This window comes from Apus apus, chromosome 4, assembly GCF_020740795.1.
Source record: "Apus apus isolate bApuApu2 chromosome 4, bApuApu2.pri.cur, whole genome shotgun sequence".
NCBI classification, from domain to species: domain Eukaryota; kingdom Metazoa; phylum Chordata; class Aves; order Apodiformes; family Apodidae; genus Apus; species Apus apus.
Genome location: NC_067285.1, coordinates 96420357 through 96442485, shown reverse-complemented (window position 1 = coordinate 96442485; position 22129 = coordinate 96420357). Strand labels below are relative to the sequence as shown.

The 22129-nt window shown below is 36.6% G+C and overlaps 1 protein-coding gene across 2 annotated transcripts in view; it reads right to left on the bottom strand.

The window, feature by feature from the left end:
• The window catches only part of DHX15 (DEAH-box helicase 15), a 43863-nt gene that overhangs the window by 7218 nt on the left and 14516 nt on the right, over window positions 1-22129 (bottom strand). Inside the window, exons 6-12 of one of the 2 annotated variants that reach the window (XM_051616623.1) lie at window positions 21581-21610; window positions 11627-11794; window positions 7419-7505; window positions 5727-5876; window positions 5457-5565; window positions 4109-4300; window positions 1013-1135 (exon numbers count right to left, since the gene is read on the bottom strand). In XM_051616623.1, coding sequence (XP_051472583.1) covers window positions 1013-1135; window positions 4109-4300; window positions 5457-5565; window positions 5727-5876; window positions 7419-7505; window positions 11627-11794; window positions 21581-21610 — 859 coding nt within the window. The remainder of the gene's footprint in view (window positions 1-1012; window positions 1136-4108; window positions 4301-5456; window positions 5566-5726; window positions 5877-7418; window positions 7506-11626; window positions 11795-21580; window positions 21611-22129) is intronic. The other variant, XM_051616624.1, reaches the window with a different exon arrangement.

Genomic DNA, 22129 nt, shown 5'->3' with positions numbered 1-22129 from the left:
TGCACCTCAGAAGAGTTTAAGTAAATATAGGTGACTGGTAAAACACAGCACTAGTAACAGAACTCAGCACTCTAACTTAGAAGAGTTACTGTTTCTACTGCTGATAGCTCTAATAAGAAATCTGTTAAGACAGCAAGACTACACCATTCTTGTTAGGATAAAAACATGTTGTTTGTTGTTTTCTTATAGGAAAATTCAGTTAGAACATCTAATTTAACCTGGTTGGCAGTTAAGAGTAATCTTTTTACTTACTACTAGGGTAAGTCACTGTTAAAAAAAGTGTACTACTTAGTCATTTTTTCAAGAGCACTCCTAATTTCACCTGTTCATTCCCATCTTTTTTAAGCTGCTAAAATATACTTCAGCTATGCTGAGGACAACTGTACATGTTCCCTAAAATCCATACACTGAAATGAGGTAAATGAAACAAATTTATCATATGGCTTTAAGCTATGTCTTGTTGATGCATCATCCTTTGCCTCTCAATCCACATCATCCATTAAAGAATCTACGCCCTCTCAATCCATCCCATCCATTACAGAACTCCTAACTATATTAAAAAGTTAGGATCAATAAGGGTTTGGTTCTATGAACATATCCTTCTCCAAATTCAGAGTATTTTCTGCATTGCTCTCTCTGAAAAATTACTAAGCAATTATGCACATTTTTCTATAATTAATGTCAGATAACAAACTTCAAATATTTCTTAATTATAGGAACTCTTACTTCCTTCTGTTCAAGGTTACCCAGCATTGATTTAAAAGCTTGGCTTGTCTCCATACTCATCAGTTTATTACATGCTTTCTTGGCTAGTTTTCTGGGTTTCCCTCCCAAAGGAAAGTAGCACTTAAATAGCTCTTTTATGTACTTAAAAAAATAAATAAAATTTAAGATTACAATACAATAGCTCTAAAAACAAGCCCAAGCCTTTCAACTGTCCTTGGAACCCAAGAACAAAAGCTGACAGCACAAAGCTTTCCAAATAATTTTGTGAAAACAGGTGCACACTTACTTTGTTTGAAAGCATGGTAGACATTCAGCAACGTCAAATGATCTCCATCTATATGGGCAAACCTCATCTTGGCTTCATCTGCTGCTTTCTTTGCTTCCGTGGGGCGAACAAAACACTGTGGGACTAAACAAGGTTGGTATGGGCCCAACACAAACGCCCATATCGATGAGTCACGCATTCACAGACAGAGGAACAAGGCCTAGCTAGGTCAGTTCACAGAGCATAGGGCAGGGCAGGATGGCCTCCAACTGCATCTTGGACTGTTTACTACCTTGATTTGGTACATCAACACCTAACCACATCTGTAAGACAAGAGGGTTTCAAAACTCCAGAGTACCTGATTATTTTAATTAAACTACATGTACGCATCAAAATCTCAGGTCTGAAGGCCATCAAGATTGCCTACGTGTACTGGAAGGCTAAACAGATCTTAATTCAAGACCCAGTGCTGATAGCTCTACCAGAAGCTAGTATCCCATGTAACAAAACACTTCAATTGCCAATTTCCTTTCTCAGAAAGCCTCTAAGGACAGGGTGAAAGAGGTAGTTCTGAAACTGTACTGCACTCGCACAGTCTAAACATAAGCTTTACCACAAGTCTGCTACCAGACAGAACACACTAGTAAAGTCAAGTCCTGTTCCACAGTTGGTATTGTTATCAGCACTGGTATTCAGAAACATGTGAATGAAGGTATTAAGTCTAAAAGTTGTGATGGTAGCGGTAGTGGTGGAAGGTTAAACCGTCCTTTGGCACTACTTGAAATAAAAAAAGTTTTTAAAAATAACCATGTGATGAGCTTTCTCTACCATTATATTTTCTTACATAAATCTGACTCAAGACTGATTTGAATCAAAAAATCAAGTTTTAACATTCCTTTTTCAAATACAGACTACCAGCGACCACAAATAATATTGCAGCCAGCTTAATTAATGGTCTGTCAACATTCTTCTAAGTTTTTAATATTGCTACTAATTCACAAGATGTTGGAAGTAGCTATAACAGATCTTCATTATAGAGAGATCTACAGGAGAAAAACATTAGCTTGGTTTTAAGTACATGTCATTTTTAAGAAGTTAAATTTCAATCAAATTAATGCTAAGTAAGTAATGCAGCTGCTTGGGACTACATTAACCTTCTCATTACTGAAGCCCACCAATCTCATGAAAATACCTCTTTGCACCTCATCTGTCCTTAACAGATTCAAGTTTTTTTGGGGGTGTTATGTGGCTTTAATTAATTTTATTCTTTAATTCTCAGAAAGCAAAATACTATATTTCAAAAATATGTTAAGTTGAACACTGGATGCAACTTGGATTAAATAAAAAAAAACCCACATTGCAACAGTGAACCACATGGTAACAAATTAGAAAGATCAAAGCATTAAATAAAATGGAAATGCAGGTGCAAAATAAACACCTGTATTTGGGTCCTGCATTTGAAAACACAGATAAAAGTTTATTTCCATTTCAAACTCAGACTAATAAAGCAATTTCAAAATTTTATCACTGCTTTGAATAGGTCATAGTTCTTTCTACCACACAGCAAGTCACCACAGCTCTTATAAAATGAAGTACAATCATTTAGTCTGATCCTTTATTCAATGTTATGCTCTGCTCTTTTCTGGTACTTAGTTTTCCATTCAGTCCAAGCTATTAATACATGGATTGCAATCCAGAGCCTGGCATCCTTACGTGGACTTAAGGCACCATAACATGCAGTCATGCCACTAGTCCAAGAAAGTATTTTGGGAAATAGTCCTCACAAATACCAGAACTATGCTGGTGTGTTTTTTTAAGAGCAGAATTTCAGTTACAACCCATACATGAACCAGCTCCAATCCATTTTTTTAAAAAGCTACTTATCATTACCTGTGCTTTTAAGACAAAAAAAAAAAAGTATCATGGCTTGGGAAAAGGTAATAGAAAAGGAGGTAAGACAAATCAGTTGAAGACCAGACAAAAATACTATACTGTTCTGTAGCGACAGAGAGGGTGAAAGGGAAGAGAAAGACAGGCACCAACCTACCACCACCTCCGCAATTAAGCTAGCATTTCATTTAAAAAATTATTACAATTCTGCCCTGCCCATCTGCTCTGAGTCTGAACAATCATAACTCTGCAACAAACATTTGTTTTTAAGAACAAGCTAAAAACAAAAAAAAATTTCATATAAATATGCTGTAAGACTAAACTGAAGAAATAGATTTTACTCTTAGCAAAAACATTTTTTTCTCTATTCAACCAAGTTAAGCATGTAACCAGTACACCTGCATTGTGAAGAGCCTTGTAAAATAGCACACCCAAAAGACAAGAGTAGTTATGAGTAGGAACATCCCCAATTTCATAACAGACTAAACCTTGCTGCTTGTCCTGTAATGACTATAAACTGAAATTGAATCTACGTAACTGGGAAAAACAACTCAAGGTTTTCTTGACAACATATTTCTCTCATCAAGCTCTCTTGACAAGCAGTGCTGCTCTGATGCACTGCTATTCATGTAATGCAGCCACCTACAGTTTTGCACAAAAAATAATTCTTATAACTATACATCCTCCCCCAAAATTTTTCTTCCCTTTAGAAGTAATGACTGTACTTCAGCTTTGCCACTTAATGACTGAAAAATGTGTCATTATTTCATGAACAAGCTTATGGTTTAATATGAACCACACTGTAATCCTTCTGGATATACTGGGATTTATCAATGTGCAGAAGAATGCACAAGACAAAACACATTTTACTGTCCTAAGAACAGTGTGGTTGAGCTGACATTTCTGGTCCTGTTTATAAGCCTAAAAAAATATTTCTGTTCTGTTAGCCCCATTTTTTCCCCTCTATCAACTCAAATATATATATTTTTAACATGTTAGGAGCAAACCATTTGACTACTTTATGTATGTTAATTTCTTCACATTGCTATTAATTAAGTTCAAGGTCTCTACGTAAACCCCTAATGACTGATTAAAGCCCCTATATGTTTTAAAACAATTCTCAGTTTCTTAAAAATATATATTATTTATGGTTTTGATGTGGAACAGACAAATCTCCCCCAAACTGAAGATCTGCATTTTATTTAGGATCACTTTCCCTGCTATTACCTGACAACATGGCAGTAATAGATAGGACCTCATTAGAACAGTTGTAGTCACAACTTGCAATAACCATTTTAGCCAGTTGTGGGTCCAACGGAAACTCAGCCATCATGGATCCCAACTCAGTCAAGTCTCCATCATCGTTTAAAGCAGCCAGATAATTTAAAAGCTCTAAGGCTCTCATCAGAGTTTCAGGAGCTGAAAGAAAAAAAAAAACACATTCAGGCAAGCACATTAATCAAACTGCTCTGAATAAGCAAAAAATGAGGAGGCACAGGCTATTATAAGGCATCTTATTTTCATTCTCCATTCAACTGACTTTTAAACACAGAACTGATACCAATTCAGTTATTTACATCCACACATGAATGAATTGGAGGGAGGAAAAATAATCACTTATTTAGAAGAGCTCTTAACTAGATCAAAAGTTTTTAATACTTGAAGATGACGGCTTTTCAAAATGCAGACAGCAGTGGCATTGTGAAATCTTCAGTATCATAATACCACTTTCCCCACAATGCACTGATATGTTTTCCCTTGTTCCATATAAAATGCATCAATGCAATCCTGTAATTGCGTCAATGTCAACTTTAGGTATCTGTAGTCCTTCACAATTCTGAGCATGTAAGAATGTTCTCTTAATCACTCACTCCTTACAGTGAATGTATATTACAGCCACAAAGAAAAACAGAAGGAAATCCAAAAGACTTCCAGCTAAGCTATCATACATGCTGCACAGCATAAAGAATGCAACTGCTCTATGGAGCTATTTCAAAGCTTACAGATTATAGACTATATATTTATTTGGGGGGGAAAAGCCAAGCCACTTTGATGTACTTCTACATGGCTGATCTACATTTTTAATTAACAATATAACCCATATATTTTTAAAGTATATATTAACATTTAACACTGTTAAGACAGCAGATGCAGCTTGAGCCAAAAACATGTATCCAGCTTAAAAATGTTAGCCAATTGTATTTACATACAGTTGTTATCTGATGCACTAGTAGAACATGTAATCGAGGTGGTAAGTAAAAAAAACCCTATCAAGTAATAGATTCTCTAATACCCATAATTTTGTCTTATCCTCTGCAGGTGAGGGACATTCAGTAGATTCCTTGGTTCCATTAAAAGTTGTTATGCAGACAGAAACTTAAAAAGCTTCCTGTGGTAAGATTAAGTACTGAATTTCAGGATAAACAAAAGACATTTCTTCTGGATTGCAATAAAAACAGTGAAAAGCAGAAGAATTTATCCTATGTTGTTATTATATAAAATATTCATGAAAATAAAGATTCCAGAAGTTAAAACATAACATTTACAGTAGGCAAGATAAAATAGAAATAGATACCTGGAGGATCCATAAAATCAAAGTGCACCAAATCATCTATACCAAGTTTCTTGAGCTGCAATACTACAGATCCTAAGTTAGACCTCAAAATTTCAGGGTATGTGTTGTCCTGGATGAGGGAGGAGAAAAAAGAAAATTCAGAACATTTGTCCTTCCAAATACTTTAAACTACACAGCTTTCAAATTCTGAGTTTGTTTGGTAGCATGGCACTCCGCTACCTGTATTGATCAGATGCTTTTTTATATGCAATCTAAAAGAAGTCATCTTACCTGCATTTCAGTTTTGTAAGCCTTCTCCGTATACAGCCTGAAGCACTTGCCTGGTCTAGTACGACCAGCACGGCCAGCTCGCTGCTGAGCAGAAGCTTTACTGATCGCAGTCACCAAGAGAGACTCCACTCTGATACGAGGATTATACACCTGTTTGAAAGTAGAATCAGAGCAGGGAAGAAGGAAAAGAATTAACACCACTCATGGATAAGACAACTATTTTTAAAAAAGACTGCTTTAAACTTATATTCAAGCACAGCTCCTGACTAGGGTATCACAAGTTGTATATATCTGAAAGGAGAAAAAAAAATTGCTACAAAAACCTTTGGATCAGTGACAGAAAGCTTCAAATACAACTGCCTAGAGAACACCATTTACTTTTTATTCTTTTGTTAACAACTCCTGCCAGGCTCCCTGTCCTAGTTAAATGTGTGTATTTTTAGATAAGATTTTCACAGCAGAAGGAATGTGTCCAATTTGTTGTACAAAGAGCTAAATACACTCTTGATGCTCAAATAATTTCATTACAACAAGTTGTCTTGATACAATTATAAGGTTGAATAATCACGTTCTAGAGGTTAGAAAAATCTAACATTAACGTTGAAAACACCTGTACAAATCAGACTGATGACAAAGCAAGACTGTGTTTCAAGGGTACATGCAGACTGTCACAGCAGAAAAATCTATGTTGAAATATAGTACAAAATTTCCTTTGCAATCATACATAAACAGAAGCCTTGCCAACTCATTAGGGCTCATGGAAAATAACATATTGTAAAAAAAAAAAAAAAAGCAATAGCCAGGTAGTAGTTTCAGTTGAAGATGTTCCTTGGTCCAAGTGTAAACACCCTTCTAGCATGTATAAACATGTACAAAAAGCTTTCTATCTTACTACAGAAGGCATTCCTTCAGTAGAAGAACTGCTTGCGAAAAAGACTCAGCCCAAATGGTGATAGAAACTTGTGTATGAAGAGGCATCGACTGTACTCACATTCTGCTGTATCCGTAACTTTGCAAAAGTTTAAAAGGCTGACAATGTGTGTAAGTATTAAAGGAAAACTATGAAATCAAGTTATAAAGACAGTTACAATTAGTGAAAAAACTAAGTAAATATTAAGTTACTTTATTCTTTCTTTATGTATTGGGTTCACTGTAAGCAAGCTATGTCAGCTCCTTGGAACATCCCATGATGTTCTAGGAAGAGCAATACAAGCTTGATGACAATCATCAGTGATGTAAAAGTACATTATAAACACAGACAAGAAACAGTACTACCCTTGCTATAATCTCTTTTCTCATTTTAGTGCTAGTTTTTTATGCTAACATGACTGACTGAAAGTAAGAGGTGGTTTCTAGCACCATTTCTATTTACTTTCACATTATTTCTTGTTTTTACTTGAGCATTCTCAAGCATAGACACATAGTACCAAATCACCATTCATGAACTACCTAGGAAATGCATATGCCAGGTCTACCTAAAAATTCTCACATTTCAATTTTTTGAAAATAAAATTCTTCTGCACTGTTTTGGACTATTTCAGAATATCTAAAGTATGCAGACTAAGTGACTAAACAAAACCAAAGCAACCTATGTTAGATTTCAATTGGGAAGACCTACTGGCGATTATAAAGGGAAGTTACCTTAGCAAACCAGTATGTTTCCTACTGTAAAGAAAATAAAGTAGTACTTACCTTCTGTTTCGCAAAACCAGGATCAATCACAAACACGACACCATCTATTGTTAATGATGTCTCAGCAATATTAGTGGACACAACAACCTGTTGAAAAGTAATACATGTAACTACTTTGTCCTGAAGATGAAGAGCTCTGATTCTGTCTCTGTACGAGGAATTTTCAGCAAGCTTTCACTTCATGAACAAGTACCAGAGGTGTGCTCCAACACTTGTACAGGACAATCTGATAGCAACCAGATTAATTTCTACTGAAATCAGAACAATTTTTGTACACTGTTTCTGTTCCCCTACATCTCTATTAACAATACAACAAACTTTAGTTTCAAGAACAAGAAACAGAAGTGCAAAAATTTCACTTGAAAGACTTGATATTCAAAATCTTATCTGCATCTCTGGCACAAAACAATAAATTAGACTGGATCCCTTTAACATCATCTGTTAATTCCAGCTTTTGAACTTCGTGGGTTTTTTTTAAAGCCTAAACAGGGCAATCTAGTAAAACAATAATAAATCAAAGGTTATATAACTGTACCAGTACTGTAAGTTCTTTTACTTTGTTTGAAATGAAGTAGTTGCAAAATATTTCAGCTAAAATTCTAAACAATACGTACTGAACTTCAACTTTGTATTTTAAAATTACTACATATAAAAATACCTTCACAAATTTAGAAGGCTACATTATTAAATTTCTGTAAGTTTTCTGAGTGCTGTGTCTCATGTAAAAATTAAAACAAAGGTGTTGTCCAGGTTCAGAGGCCATCATTTAAATGTTATGTACAGAAACTCAGTCTAACAGTCTATAGATATCGTTAGATCACAACTCAATAGTGACCACACTAATCACGTTACTATAGCAAATTTAATAAACTGCCTCAAAAGACTGAAAATCCATTCAGCACTTCATCAAAACTGCTTACCTTTTACTTCTTAATTTCAGAGCATTCTGTCATAATTATTTTCAGTTTAGCAATTAGAATTTGAGAAACCCTTAACAATTTGCTCAGAATTACAATTAAGCCAGTGGCTGGACTAGATTGATAATGTGGCTAATTTCTCTTCCTCCTGGCTGATCACTTTGCCAGTCATTATTTGCTACTTACTCTCAGCTTGTCTCTCATTAAGTAGACACTTAAGGTCTAAGCTTGCCCTACTTCAGTAGAAGAAAAATCTGAAAATAATTTTAAATTTATGGTGTTCGACCCTGAAACAACATGCTTAAAAAAAAAAATATTCCTGCACACCTTTCATTCACAGGTAACCAGTATAATCAGAGATAAAAGCGACAAACATCAATGCAACTAACTGCTGACATCAAAGCACAATACAATTTCATTAAAAAGTTGCAAGTCACTGAATATGCAAGTTGAATTAGCACTCATGTTAAAAAGGGTAGTCAGTCCACATTTGGCTTGCTGCTACAGAGCATGTTTTATCTAGTCTCAGCTTTTTCCAGATCTACTAACTTATGAAGTGTCCACACACAGAATCTTCAAATACCAGCTACAGAGCAGTGTCGAAATGTTTTGATCCTGCTTTCATTCACCCATTTCCATTAGGACACTTCAATACCCGTGACGTGCCTGGGCTGGCAGATGGCCCTGGCATCACTGCTGTTTCTGTGCTGCTGCACTGGACAAGCTGGAACTCCAGTGTGAACTCAAGTTGACAACACTGTGACCTGTGGATGAGTCCATGCAAGAGCAAGACACCCCAAACCATCTGTGGCTGTGGATCAGTCCATGTCAGAGCAGGTGCATCTCAAAGTGTCTATGGTAGTAGTTATGCCTGTGCTGCAGCAGCTTTACCTCTGCAAGAAGGCCATGCTGGAGAAGGTACATCTCAAAGCATCTGTTTGTGGCTATGACTAAGTCCATCCAGCAGCTGATTAAACTTGAAGCATCAGTGGCTGTGCCTGATGTGATGCTGGAAAACCTCAAGGCACACAGCCATGGATAAACCCATGACCCAGAAGGTACACCCCCAGTGGGTACTTCAGGCATGGGGTAAAGGCCATGCTGCAATCAGGTCACTCATGCAGAGGCTGCTACTGTGGGCAAAGCCATGCCAGAGCAGGCATAGTGGCCCATGGAGAAAACTACGCTAAAACATCTCAAAGCAATTACAACTGTGGGTAAGTCTGTAACACAGCAGACGTACTCCTGGAAAGGCTGTCCATCATAGATGAAGCTCCACTTGGAGCACATATACCCCTAAGGAACTACAGTCCATGGATAAACCCCAGTCAGTGCAGGGATAAGGAATCTGGCCCAAAGGAACTAGAGGTGGAGACTGTAATGGAAACACCTTTCAATTACTGTAACGCAGGATCTGAATTGTATGTTAAAGGAATTACTATAGCAAGAACGACCTGAACCAATGCTGGACTTGCCTTACAAAAAGGCAGTTCAAGTGCAGCAGTGATCTGAGCTGCCTTTTGTGCCCAGTAACTGCACATGACACCACCTCCCCTTAGTGACCACTGTAACAGAGGGAGCTCAAAAGTCATGGACTAAATTAATTCAGTGGACATTTTACAGACATTTCACAGGGGTGGTCTACAGGAACAATATCTCTAATTTATCAAAGGATGTGAAGGGGATGGGGTGGTTAATGAGGACATATTTGGTAGCGTGGAACCCAAGCATGACAAACAGGATGGAGTAAGGGATGGAGAATGTGCTAGTTTGACTAGAACAGAGGTAATTTTATTCATAGTAGCTGGTATGGGGCTATATTTTGGCTTTATGCTGGAAACAGCTGATAACGCAGAGGTGTCTTAGTTACCCTTCTGCCATGCTTACAGAGTCAAGGCCTTTTCTGCTCCTCACCCAACCCCACCAGCAAGTAGTGGGGTGCACAAGAAGCTGGGAGGGGACACAGCAGGAGAGCTCCAACTGACCAGAGGAATATTCCATACCAAGTGATGTGATGCTCAGCATGTAAAGCTGAGGAAAGAAGGAGGCCGAGGACTTTCAAACTGAAAGTCAGCTTCCCAAGCAACTGTTACCTGTGATGGAGCCCTGTTTTCCTGGGGCTGGCTGAACACCTGCCTGCCAATGGGAAGCAGTGAAATGAATTCCTTGCTTTGCTTGTGCACATGGCTTTTGCTTTACCTATTAAACTGCCTTTAACTCAACCCACGAGTTTTCCCATTAATCCCATCCCATCAAGGGGGAGTGAGTGGCTGTGTGGGGTTCAGTTGCACATTGCAGTTAAACCACAATGAACACACCGCTATCACTTGTTCATGACTGAAAATCAGTGTCATTAAGTAATTTGTTCATACAATTTATTATGCAGCAGTAGTATTGTCATTTCAGACTGAATGCTTTCTGCAGCAAACTTCAATAGAGAGGATCATTTCACTACATTTATTGTTATTTCTTCTTCCAGAACACTAAAAAGTTGTTGCTGGTATCCTACATGCATTGTACTGCCCAAAAAAACCCAAATAAACAAGGAACAAACCCCACCTAGAGCAGATAATATGATTCATCTTTGACCTTTAAAATACTAATTTTCTGACTGGTACAGTTTCATATAGCATTAGTTTAACTTGAGGAAGCTATATTAAGATTCCTTCCAAATGTTCAGTTTTAGGGAAATAACCATGTAGTTTATGTAAGCATTCAGAAATTGAACTATTAATTTTATCAAGAACACCCAACTACTGTAATTCAAAGTTTTTCAGTTTCTCAGTCCATTTTGCCCGAAGAACCTCAATTATTCCTTGCTTACTACTACCGAAAACACAAAACTAATTTCAACATACTTGTTTTAACTTGCACCTTTTCATAAAGCTTGAGAAACAGGCAAAACCTGATATCCAGAGCATGTCTCAAAATCATTACTTAGTGAAAAAAATCCCACCCCTCCACATAAAACATGTGGCACTCAAATTCAGTATTTAATCTGCCATCATATTTCTCATAAGAAACTTACATGAAAGCCACTCCTATTCAGTCAAATGAAACTGTTACTAGAACACTCTTGCGTGATGGAAGTCAGTTTCGAATTGCACTGAGAAACAAACTCTGAGCTATCCGAAGTTTTAATGTAATAAAATATTGGGTTATTAAGGTTTCATCAAAAAAACTTCTTGCTGCTGTCCAAATACACTTAAAACAGCTGAAACTCGTATTTAATTGCATGCGTAACTCAGCAGCCAGTTACTGAACAGAATACTAAAACAGCATACTATTTACCTTTCTTCCTATTGCTCCATTTTGTTTTTTTGGTGGGGGAGGTTCAAAAATCCTTTGCTGCTGCTGTGGAGGAAGGGTGGAATACAATGGAATGATTTTGATGTCACCAACTTCAGGGCCTAGATCATCAATTTCACGTTTTATCCTCTTGCAGGCTTCATCAATCTCCTGTAAAACAAGAAATCGGTTGGAAGAGCTCCAGGAGAAAGGCCACGCATTTTATTTTATAGTGCCTTGCAACAACTACATAAATCCTGAAGAACAATTATAATAACTTCTACTTTAAAAAAATAAAAAAAAATTAAAAAGGTGCTTGCTGAATTGGCCATCAAATTTCCACAATACTTCAAGATGCTTCAGCTTCTATACTCCAATGAACTGCCTAATTTGCATTCAACATCTTTTTTCTTTTAGTCATGTTTCCTAATTAATTCTCTACAAATTGTATTAAAACTGAAATCTCTCACCCTGGAATATTAAACTGCACTCATGACCTTTTCAATTTTCACTATCTAAAAGAAATTGATGTGCAAGATATTTAAAATAAGCTAATTAAGCTTTAATGCCATATATCACTAATGCTGTTATATGGAAGATTGTTCTCATTAGGTACAACGAAGCAAAACATCTTTACAGTATAAACACAGAAGCTCAAAACCAAATCTCTCAATCCAGTGTTTTAGATTTTACTTTATAACTAATTGAAATACAATTTAAGCCTAAGAAAGGTCAATTAAATATCTGAAGATGAGAAAGAGTTTTTAAGCTTTTTTTACTTTATTTTCTACAATATTTGCTAACTTGTTTTCTGCCTAACTTACCATGCAAAAAATTTCACGACAGATCAATCACTTATAGTTCCATTTCATTTTAAAACAACTATATTTAAGTCATCTAGGTTAGACCTATAGTTATGATATGATAAAATGAAAGTGCACAAAAATGTAGGTCAATTAATAACAATCCATTAACTTCAAATTTGTAATTACAACAGAGCCTCTACTAGTATAATTAAGAGGCAAACCTACCAACTACTGATATTCCAGCTGAACCACTCATGGGAAAATGAAGTCATCATAGCAGGAAGCAACAGTAGGCCAAAGCAAAAAATGGCTATAACATATTCTGAAAAAAGAGGCCAGACCTCCCTCATTGCAAATCATTCACCACTCTGAAGCTGAAGTGATGCTCAAGACCCTCAGCAAATACACAGAACAGGTTAATATAAACATTCAGTAGAATTACTGCTTTAAACTGTACTTCAAAAAGCAAAAGCAGCTTCTTTTTTGAAAACAAATTCAAACAGATCTTGGAACAAATCTGGGTCTTTTTCATTTGTTCTTAAACAGACTAACTTTCTAGCACAACTGCATGGACTATATATTTTAAAGAAGCACAGACAATACAATACTTATGTTCTGTATTGATCAGCGTATATAATTAATATAAGCATGGCAAAATGAAGACTCTTTGATGTCAAAGAGTCCTTTAATAGTAAGCCTAAAGCTTTCTGGCATTATCTCGCCAATTTCCATGAACTGCAGAGATTTACAAAAAACCTTTTAAACAAAGGTGCACTTTGCCAATAAATCCAATACACCTTTCATAAAACGTGACATTGAAGAAACTGAGCTGGAATGCCCCCTACTGGTATATTGAGAGAATTAATTTATTTGCACAGATGTCAGTATCTGGTGTTCTATTGATAAACCCTGTTTTTTGAAGTTAGTAACAGCCTTCAGTGAAAAGAAAAAAAAACTTAATTGACAGATAATACACAGTAGCTCAGTAAATTGAAATTTCAAAAATGGTGGTCATGTAAAAAGTCAGTATGTGAAAAGCAAATAGTTGACTAATTAGGGAGCAACACTCCCTCAAATTCGCACCTGTTCAAAGTCTTGACAGGCTGGTACTTGGGCCTCTTAAATATTTAATGCAAAATGAGATGGTATCTTAAAGGGGAGGAAAAAAAAAAAAAAAACAACCACACCACCAAAAAAACACAGAGGCCAAACGCTAAAGTAAAAATACAGCACAGACCTTAGTTCCCAATCTGAAAGTCACTACACTGATGAAATTTGGGTAGATGACACTGTGTAACTGGGAAATCTCTAGTGGTGGACAGGACAGTAATGACTAGACTCCAGGACAGTTTAATACTGGAGAGTAAAATACAAGCATGCAGTGATAAATGAAAGCACTACACTCTTCAAGCCATGTGTTCACAGCCCACTATGATCTTTCAGAATAGGTTACAGTGCCGTTTCTCCCTCGAGTGTTCCCCATGTAGTTTCAAAGTATCCCTGATCTGGACTCATTAGAACACTTCAACATATTGCATATATAACCATTGCTCTCTGCAGATTAGCAGAGGTAGCTATGGCCCTCTCATTACAAACTGCTCAAATAATGATACAAGTCATCAAGACTCACTGCCACTCATCTAAAGACAGTAAAAGACAATACTTAATTGTTTTAAATGTAAATAAATAAATAATAGTAAAAAGGGAAAAAAAAAAACAAAAACAGGAAAAAAAGGGTGGTTTGGTTCTATTTACCACACTGGCAGAAAATGGTACATCTACTTGAGCTGTATCCACAACCACCCTCCAATTCCAGCAGACAATCAAAACTGGTATCTCAAAGTACACAATCTAGAATGTATAGAAACAATAGCTTGGAAGTATTAAGGAGTCATTTAAGTTTTTAAAGATTAGTTTGTATCAAATGAAAATATCTAAAGTCTGGAGATACAAGAAATACAGTTGAAGACACAATCCTAACTTCAAACCTCTAAAGATTCAGCAAGTCTAATTCAATAGTGCTGACTCACTGAAGTATGAGAGGGTTTTTTAAAACCACACACATTTAAGTATTTGCACACCATGTACACAAAGTCCAATGAAGAGAGTTTATTCCATTAACCCACACACAAGAGGTGGTTCTTCTAACAGAGGGACGGGAGAGAAAACTTGCCTTACATTTACATTATGCCCAAAAAATTACCCAAGAGCCCTGACTACCTCACTGACTACCTGAGATAGCAGACAGCAGGGTACAGAAATCAGGAACAAATACAGGATCAGAGAAGTCTGTTAGACCCATGACTGCCTAATGCATCAGCACAAAGACTTGCTTCAGAAGTAACCAAAGAAGAAAGTCCGCTTAGGCAATGCTCAAGTTACCAAACTGAACTTGATCCTAGCTCCTCACAGAACTGAAGACACCTGAGTCTTCAGTTTAACAGTCCTGAGTAAAATTGTAGTCAAGAAGTTGTCCATTGGTACATTCATTCTAAAAAGAGCTGACTACCAAAAGGTAAATACCAAACAGACCACAAAAAGGAGAAACGTTACACGCTAGCTAAACTGCTGGTTCATCTCAAGCTGCACTGCCACAGTCTCAATAATCTACATTTCACAACATACAGTCATCAAAACTGCCCCACAGTCTATTACATATCTTAAAGCTTTCAAAAACTTCTTGCTTGATCCAGTTAAAGTAACATAACAACATACAATATATAAATATAGTTCAGCCGCAACACTATAGAAAGTAGAATCAAGTAGCTGTTAGAAACTTGGAATATTAACACGGAGTCCTCAACTTTTTTCCATTCCCTCGACAGCATAAGCAGTTCTCCTGGGAAACACTCCAAAGAGAATCAGAAAAGCTAAAATACTTCTCTATATGGATATACTAGTGATTAAGGAGGTAACAGGGTAGTATTTTTCAACCAGGAAAAACAAAGTCATCTAAACATCCAAGTGAGAGAGTCAACAACTTATACTTTGTATCTACAGCTAAATAAAAAGTTTATAAAAGGAAAAGTTTACAAAAGAAAAAAAAAGGTAACTAGGCAAATAATTTAATCATTATTATTATTAAATCAAATTTAAGCTAATTTAAACTGTATTCCTTCCAAGAAATTGGTGTAATTAAGGCTGGTTCTACATACCACTCTGAGCAAGCTACTTGGCTTTTAAACAACTGGTAGACAACAGGCAATACTCAAAATAACTGTCAAATATGCTGGGATTTAATTCAGGAGCTGAAGTATCACAAAGCAATTCTGAGACGCTAAAAAAACTTCAGGATTTCAACTGGAATTTCCATTGTGCTACAAATTTCAGCAAGACCTAAGTCTGCAGGGGAACCAATGCTTTGTTTTCCAAACCAGACACTGCTAAGCAAGAACAAGGTGCAGTTTCCCTCTGATGTCCTAGAGAAAGTAGTGTAGTCATCTGTATTTTCACACAACAGTAAGTAGGTTACTTATGCTTCCTGAATCTGACAAAGAAAAGGCCAACTGATAACTCGTGTCTAAAAAACATTTTTATTCCTTCCACTGAAGTTTGTGTTTCTGTGCAGCTAGAAAGGCAAAGAATCACCAGACCAGAAGGAAACTGTTTGAAGCCTGTTGACAAAAGTAGCCTTGAATTCCAGAATGCTGGCATTGCTGGTTATATTCCAATTTAGCATCCTCTGGATGGGGACAACAATGCCTGCTACCCAGCTTTCGAGAAATTAAAGGCACGATGCTTTATTTTTCCCTTCTCACAGCAGATCAATATACCTGCAAGTGAAATAACTGGCTATGTTAAATTATTAAGCTGACACAGAGCAGAACTTTTGGTCCAGCTCTGGTGAAATACAGTGGGGATACTTCATCTAGGCATGTATAACTACACATTAAAGTAATCAAAAGCCAAAAAAACAGTCTTGAGCCACAGTCATTCATGAACAGCGTTAAAAGACTATAGTAACAATTCACAAAATATGTACACACTTTGAAAAGGATTATACATCTTACAGTATCAATGAAGAAAACAGAAGTACTATATGTGATTTTCACACATAAAGGTGGTATATTTAATGCTTCAGGCTGTCATCAAAATTTAAGTATTCCAAAACACTTAACTGTCCAGTGAGATAAACACATTCCATGTCACCAGTTCAAATTGCTGGATTATAACAATGGAAAGAGACCTGGCTGCATTTACTCTTCTGTAAAATAAGCATTGAACATTGCACTCTCTCAACAGCCTCTTACTCTTTTGCAGCAGGTGAATTAGCCACCGACAGCACTAGCTGCAGGACAGTTTCTTTAATGCTCAAGACTGTCTTTTCACAGTCTGCCCTTTTGTTTTCCATCCTGTCCAGTATCACTTGCATCCCTCATCCCAGAACATGCAGAAAAACTTCAGCTAAAACAAAACACGGATAGTAGAGTTTAATTCCTACCCCTTTTATTTGTAAAACTAAATCCTTTTATCTTCTATCACTGCCAACAGTGCTAAAGTTATTTTTTACCCCTCACTGCAGAAAGTAAATATAAAACTTTCCACATTGCTCAAAGGACAGCATGGGAAGGGGACAAAAGGAAGGTCTCAAGAAGCCCGTTTCTTTAACCTGACAAAAGTTATCCAGGAGAACTATATGAAAAGCTCTCAGTACTTGAAACCAAGAGGGACAGAACTCACAGTTCTCCTACGGCTTTACTTGCAGGACTAATATAAAATCTACCCAATTCCCTCCCACCCCTTCTCTTTGACTTGCATTGGTAAAAACTAGCAAGACTGAAAATGTGAACAGGACTTAGTAATACTAAGCAATGTTTGGTAATACTCTTTTTTTTCCCCTAGAAGATGTCACTTTTGAAAGCCTTATCACAGAAAATCTTCTAGGTATGACTTTTGAAGATAGTCTGTGCCAGTTTAATTTAGAAACATGTTGGTTCTTTGGGCTCTGCATCAGAACATACAACTAAGACAGACAGATTAGAATAAATGAACCAAAACACATCACTGTTTATTATATCACTATTCCACCACTTAATATTCCCTATCTCTGCATCAAAAACTAAGGGTCTGAACACAGCAGCAGCAGCTCATCTAAATGGAACTGTATAAAATTAGCCACAGAAGAGACTAATTTTGCTTATCATGCACAGAACTTCCTTTTTTCTATCTGCCATTGAAAATAAAGTCTTTATTACGGTATTCAAACTGAACGCTGAAGAATTTCACTTCCACTTCTTTCCCTGTTGGTATTTATGCAATAAAAAGGGGGGTGCTCATACTGCAAGGTTACTATTAGTAAGAATAGAAACAAAAATTTCAGGAGCAGTTGCATATATTATTGAGTTAGTGCACCACATCTCTAAGAAATAAGTCTGTGCTGAACAAAAACTGTCAAGACTCTTACATAAAGAACTTCCATTGAATGGTACTAAAAAATCCAAACACAGTAAAGTAACTAAGGAAGAAATTGCTCCTACTAAGCTAACAATCCAATAACCTGAATTTCCTTCCCATTTGTGTGTGGGACCTACCCATGTTGCCAAGGATACGGCCTGAAATTACACTGATACTAGACAGTAGTTACCAAACTATGGCCACCAAAAGTACTTCAAGTGCTGCCATTCGTTCTGGCTTACAGACCAAACTGGATATGTAAACATACACTTAATTTGCTGGTCAGGTTCCACACAATCTAGAGATTTAAACTCTACCTCATTATCTTCAGAAAAACTGTTTCTACAAAAAGATGGTGAGTAGCAATGTCATTTTAAGGACATTTAATGGAACAATTCAAGCACTTGGCATGCATAACAGAATTCGTTGATGTTGTAAACACTATCCTTGGGAACACTATTTCAGGAACCTTTTCTTCAGTTGACCCTTCATTTGGAGCACTTAAAATAATCTCACAAGGCAAGTAAAACTTCCAGATTTCAGATCATACTTTAAACTCTTATAAATAGAAGATCATGGTCTTGTCTACAGCCGATCAGGAGCTACACAGAACAGCTACATTTAGCACATCAACTTGGATAACGAGTCAAGTCGACATAACTGTTAAACACTGAAGGAAAATAATGCAAAAAAGCATAAGGCAGTATTAACTTATGTTAAATGAGTATGCTGGGGAAAAAAAAAACAACAAACAAACAAAAAACTAACTGTATAAATAAAAAGCACTTCCCAAACAGAAAAGATAGGCAGACACCAGATACCTTAACCTTCCTCCTCCTTTTTCAAGCTCCTATCACAAATAGGGGCATTGCAAGCCACATCCAATTTTGATTACATGAACCTCCTAGAAATTGGCTTTGCCCTTAAAGCTCTATTGAACTTGACCCATTTCCCTTTCTTCCTCCAAGAATGAAAGAAAACTGCTACAAGATAAACTGAGGTAATGACAGTAAAAAATACTTGGCCCCAACAGCTGCACTATTTCAGGAGATGCCCTTAATACAAATTCAGAGAAACAATGCTTTGTAAAATTATGTACTTAGACAAACAAACAAAAAAAGTCATCCACTGAAGAAGTCAACACTTGACCATAACTGAGAACTAGCTCTGCAAACAAGTCAGATCTAAACTTGTCTCAAAATGATTCCTATCTTCATGGTCTTTTTGGCCTGGTCTATTTGAAATATTTAATATTCTCATCTTCTCAAATTAAGCGAGAAAAAAGAACTTCCTACTTTTAGCACTTGAACACAATTTTTATTACTCTTGCTTCAGTTTATGCTCCCCAACTCAATACTTTCTATGTAAGGTTAAACAAGACAACTTGTGTTCAATGCAGCCCAGCACGCTGACATGAGAACAATATTCTTCAGCCTATTTATCTACAATCAAGAACAACATTACTGATCCATAGTTCTAGTCTCCAGATGCAGCCTGGATTCTTCCACCTAAATGTCTAACAATGCACTGGGCTTTATGCAGAAAAGGGTGGAACAGAACATATTTTGCATTTTTAAGTGTCTAGCTTACCAAGATATGTAAAACAAATCTATATAGCTCATGTCATTATTTCTAGCTCCCCCACCCCACAAGTTTCCACTGTATGTATTTTACACCTACTCTCACGATTACTGATCTAAATGGGGTGTGAAACCTAATACACTGTTTTAGCAGAACTCCAGTAGAAAATAAACCAGCTACCTCTTGTTATCTGCAGGTAAGCCAGTCTTTAAACATTTAAAGACAAATTTAACATATGCCTATCTACATAACTAGACTACAAAATCTGTAATCTCAATGACTGAGAACAAGTTTGACAAAACCTACCATCTAAGAAAGGCACACTGACTGAAGTGCAATTATGCTATTTCCTTGTGAACAGAATTCCCTGTCAGAGTCTCTAATGTCTCTAATTTTGCCTGTGACTGACATCAGGCAACCTGGCTCACAGTTACTCAGGTTATACCGTTTTGAACATTGGCATAAAATACTAACAGCATTTCCATCCTCTGGAATCTCCCTGATACACCAGGGTGGGTTTTCATGGGGTTGTGGCTTTTGGGGTTTTTTTGTTTTGTGGGGTTTTTTTGTTTGGTTTTTTTTGTTTGTTTGAGTTTGTTGGGTTTTTTACATCAACAGATAAGCTCTCCATCTTACAGCAACTGTGAGATAAAAGTCCTGTTTCAAAGTGTTTATTCCTAATAAATGTTTTTAAAACATCCTCTTATTACTAATGGGCTGAAATGCAGCTCAGGCAACATAACTGTGTACTTTTGCTCCTTTCACGATTCAGGAAGGAAGTTTTTATTGAACACTTATTTCTGCACCATTAACATTGTCCAGTAACAGGCTTATACATTTAAGACTCCTTTGGTTTCCAAATGTATTTAAACTTTTTTTTTGGGGGGGAGGAGCCCAAAACCACAGAATCTTCCCTACTTTCTCCATGTTCTATCATCAACTTTGTCTTAACTTACCTATACACAGCCCATATACAGTTACTTACAAGTTCAGTGGAAAGTGAAAGCAGTAGCTAGTAAGGACGTTCATTCTGCCTTGGACAATTACTTCTCATCTGAAACCTCTTAAACAGTTCACACTTAGAACATCTTCCCTTCATGTAACATCATCGGGCTTTGTAAATGCATCTTTCAGACAAGAAAATCAAGTCATCCTGCACCATTCTTAAAAGAAGTACAAAGAATTTCTGCCTCACAAAAAGTCATGGCAAGACTTGAGCTACTAAAACTACTAAACCCAAACCACATAGTGCTAGCAGTACCCAGAGCACACTTCAGTTCTTGGGATTACAGTAGGTTCAATAATTTCAGGTTCCACAGTAGTATGCACATAGATTGTATTATGAGGTTCAAAGATGAGCCTCAACAAGGGCCCCAAAACAACATTAATCAAAATGGATGCAACACTTCAAAGCTTTTTTACAGAAGCTAAACCAGAGTTCAACTTAATGTTAACCAGCTAAATTCAGACTAGCTCCCAGCAGAATCAGTCCAGGGCCCTAAATAACAGTATCATCCACAGATATGTGGATTGGAGAACTCTAGACAAAAAACAGAAGAATGTTGGCTTACCAACGCAAATTCTAAGTGATTCAGCAAGGCCACATTAAGACATCTTAGATGCATTTACGCATAATTACACCTGTACATACAATCATGTCTAATGTGCATGACTTTTGTTTAAAAGTTCTTTATAATACATTATGTCCTGTAAACTAACCCACTGGGCATCAAAGAACTTGTTCATAAAACACAGAACTTGTTCAGAGAACATAAGTTTGGAACATCGAGGCAGTCATCTCACTCCCTCTCCCCACTATTATAGCAAAATATTTAGAGCAATAAATGGCAATTGATGTAGCAGGGGCATAATTTAAAATTGATAATTAGAAGGATAAGTATTTGTTCTACATGAAAGGTTGAAAACAACCCAATTTAGTACCCTGGTAAGAAAAAAATCTGCTGGAATGGCTGGACATCAGTGTTCCTCTCTCTTTTCACTGGTTCATTTACCCACTTGCCAACAGTTGTTTCAGTAATTCTCACGTTTATCTGTCAGATTGGCCTAAGCTAAAAACAGGCAGGTTTGAAAGCCACAATTGTTAACAAAAGTATTTTTCCCTTACCATATTTTAACTCACATCAATATTCCAAACCAAGAAAGACAGAGTACTCACTTTTACAGTGACAGTCACCGTTTTGGTTTTCTAAAGGAAGAGACAACCCAGCACTTTAATGGCAGCATTTTAACCAAAAGTCTTTTAAAACTCAACTAAGAGGCTGTAAGTGGCAAAACTTCCCAAGAAGCCTGTGTATCTTTAGCATGACCTTCTTGTTTGTACCATTACTTGTACTGTTTTCCTTGCGTAAAGACAATGAATTGTTCCACATTGTTTTAAGGGCATTTTTTCAAGAGGACTGACTACAAAAATGTTTTCCTGATTTTTGCTAGCTTCCCTTCTCCCCCTGCTGAAAATATTAATTTTAGGTTAACCCAGTCAAGCAAATTTCACAATGCCTATGGGTTTTTTTACCCTCTTCTTCATCTCAAGTCTACTAATAGGGCACTCAAGAGAGCTTCAAAACAACGGATTAGGACTAAAACACACCAGTTTATTTCAAGCAAAGGATTTAAGAATTCAAGAAAATCCTCATTTCCTGATGTCATTTAGCTGAAGTGCTTTTGTACAATCCTCTTTTGCAAGGCTCTGAGTCAATTTCTGAGA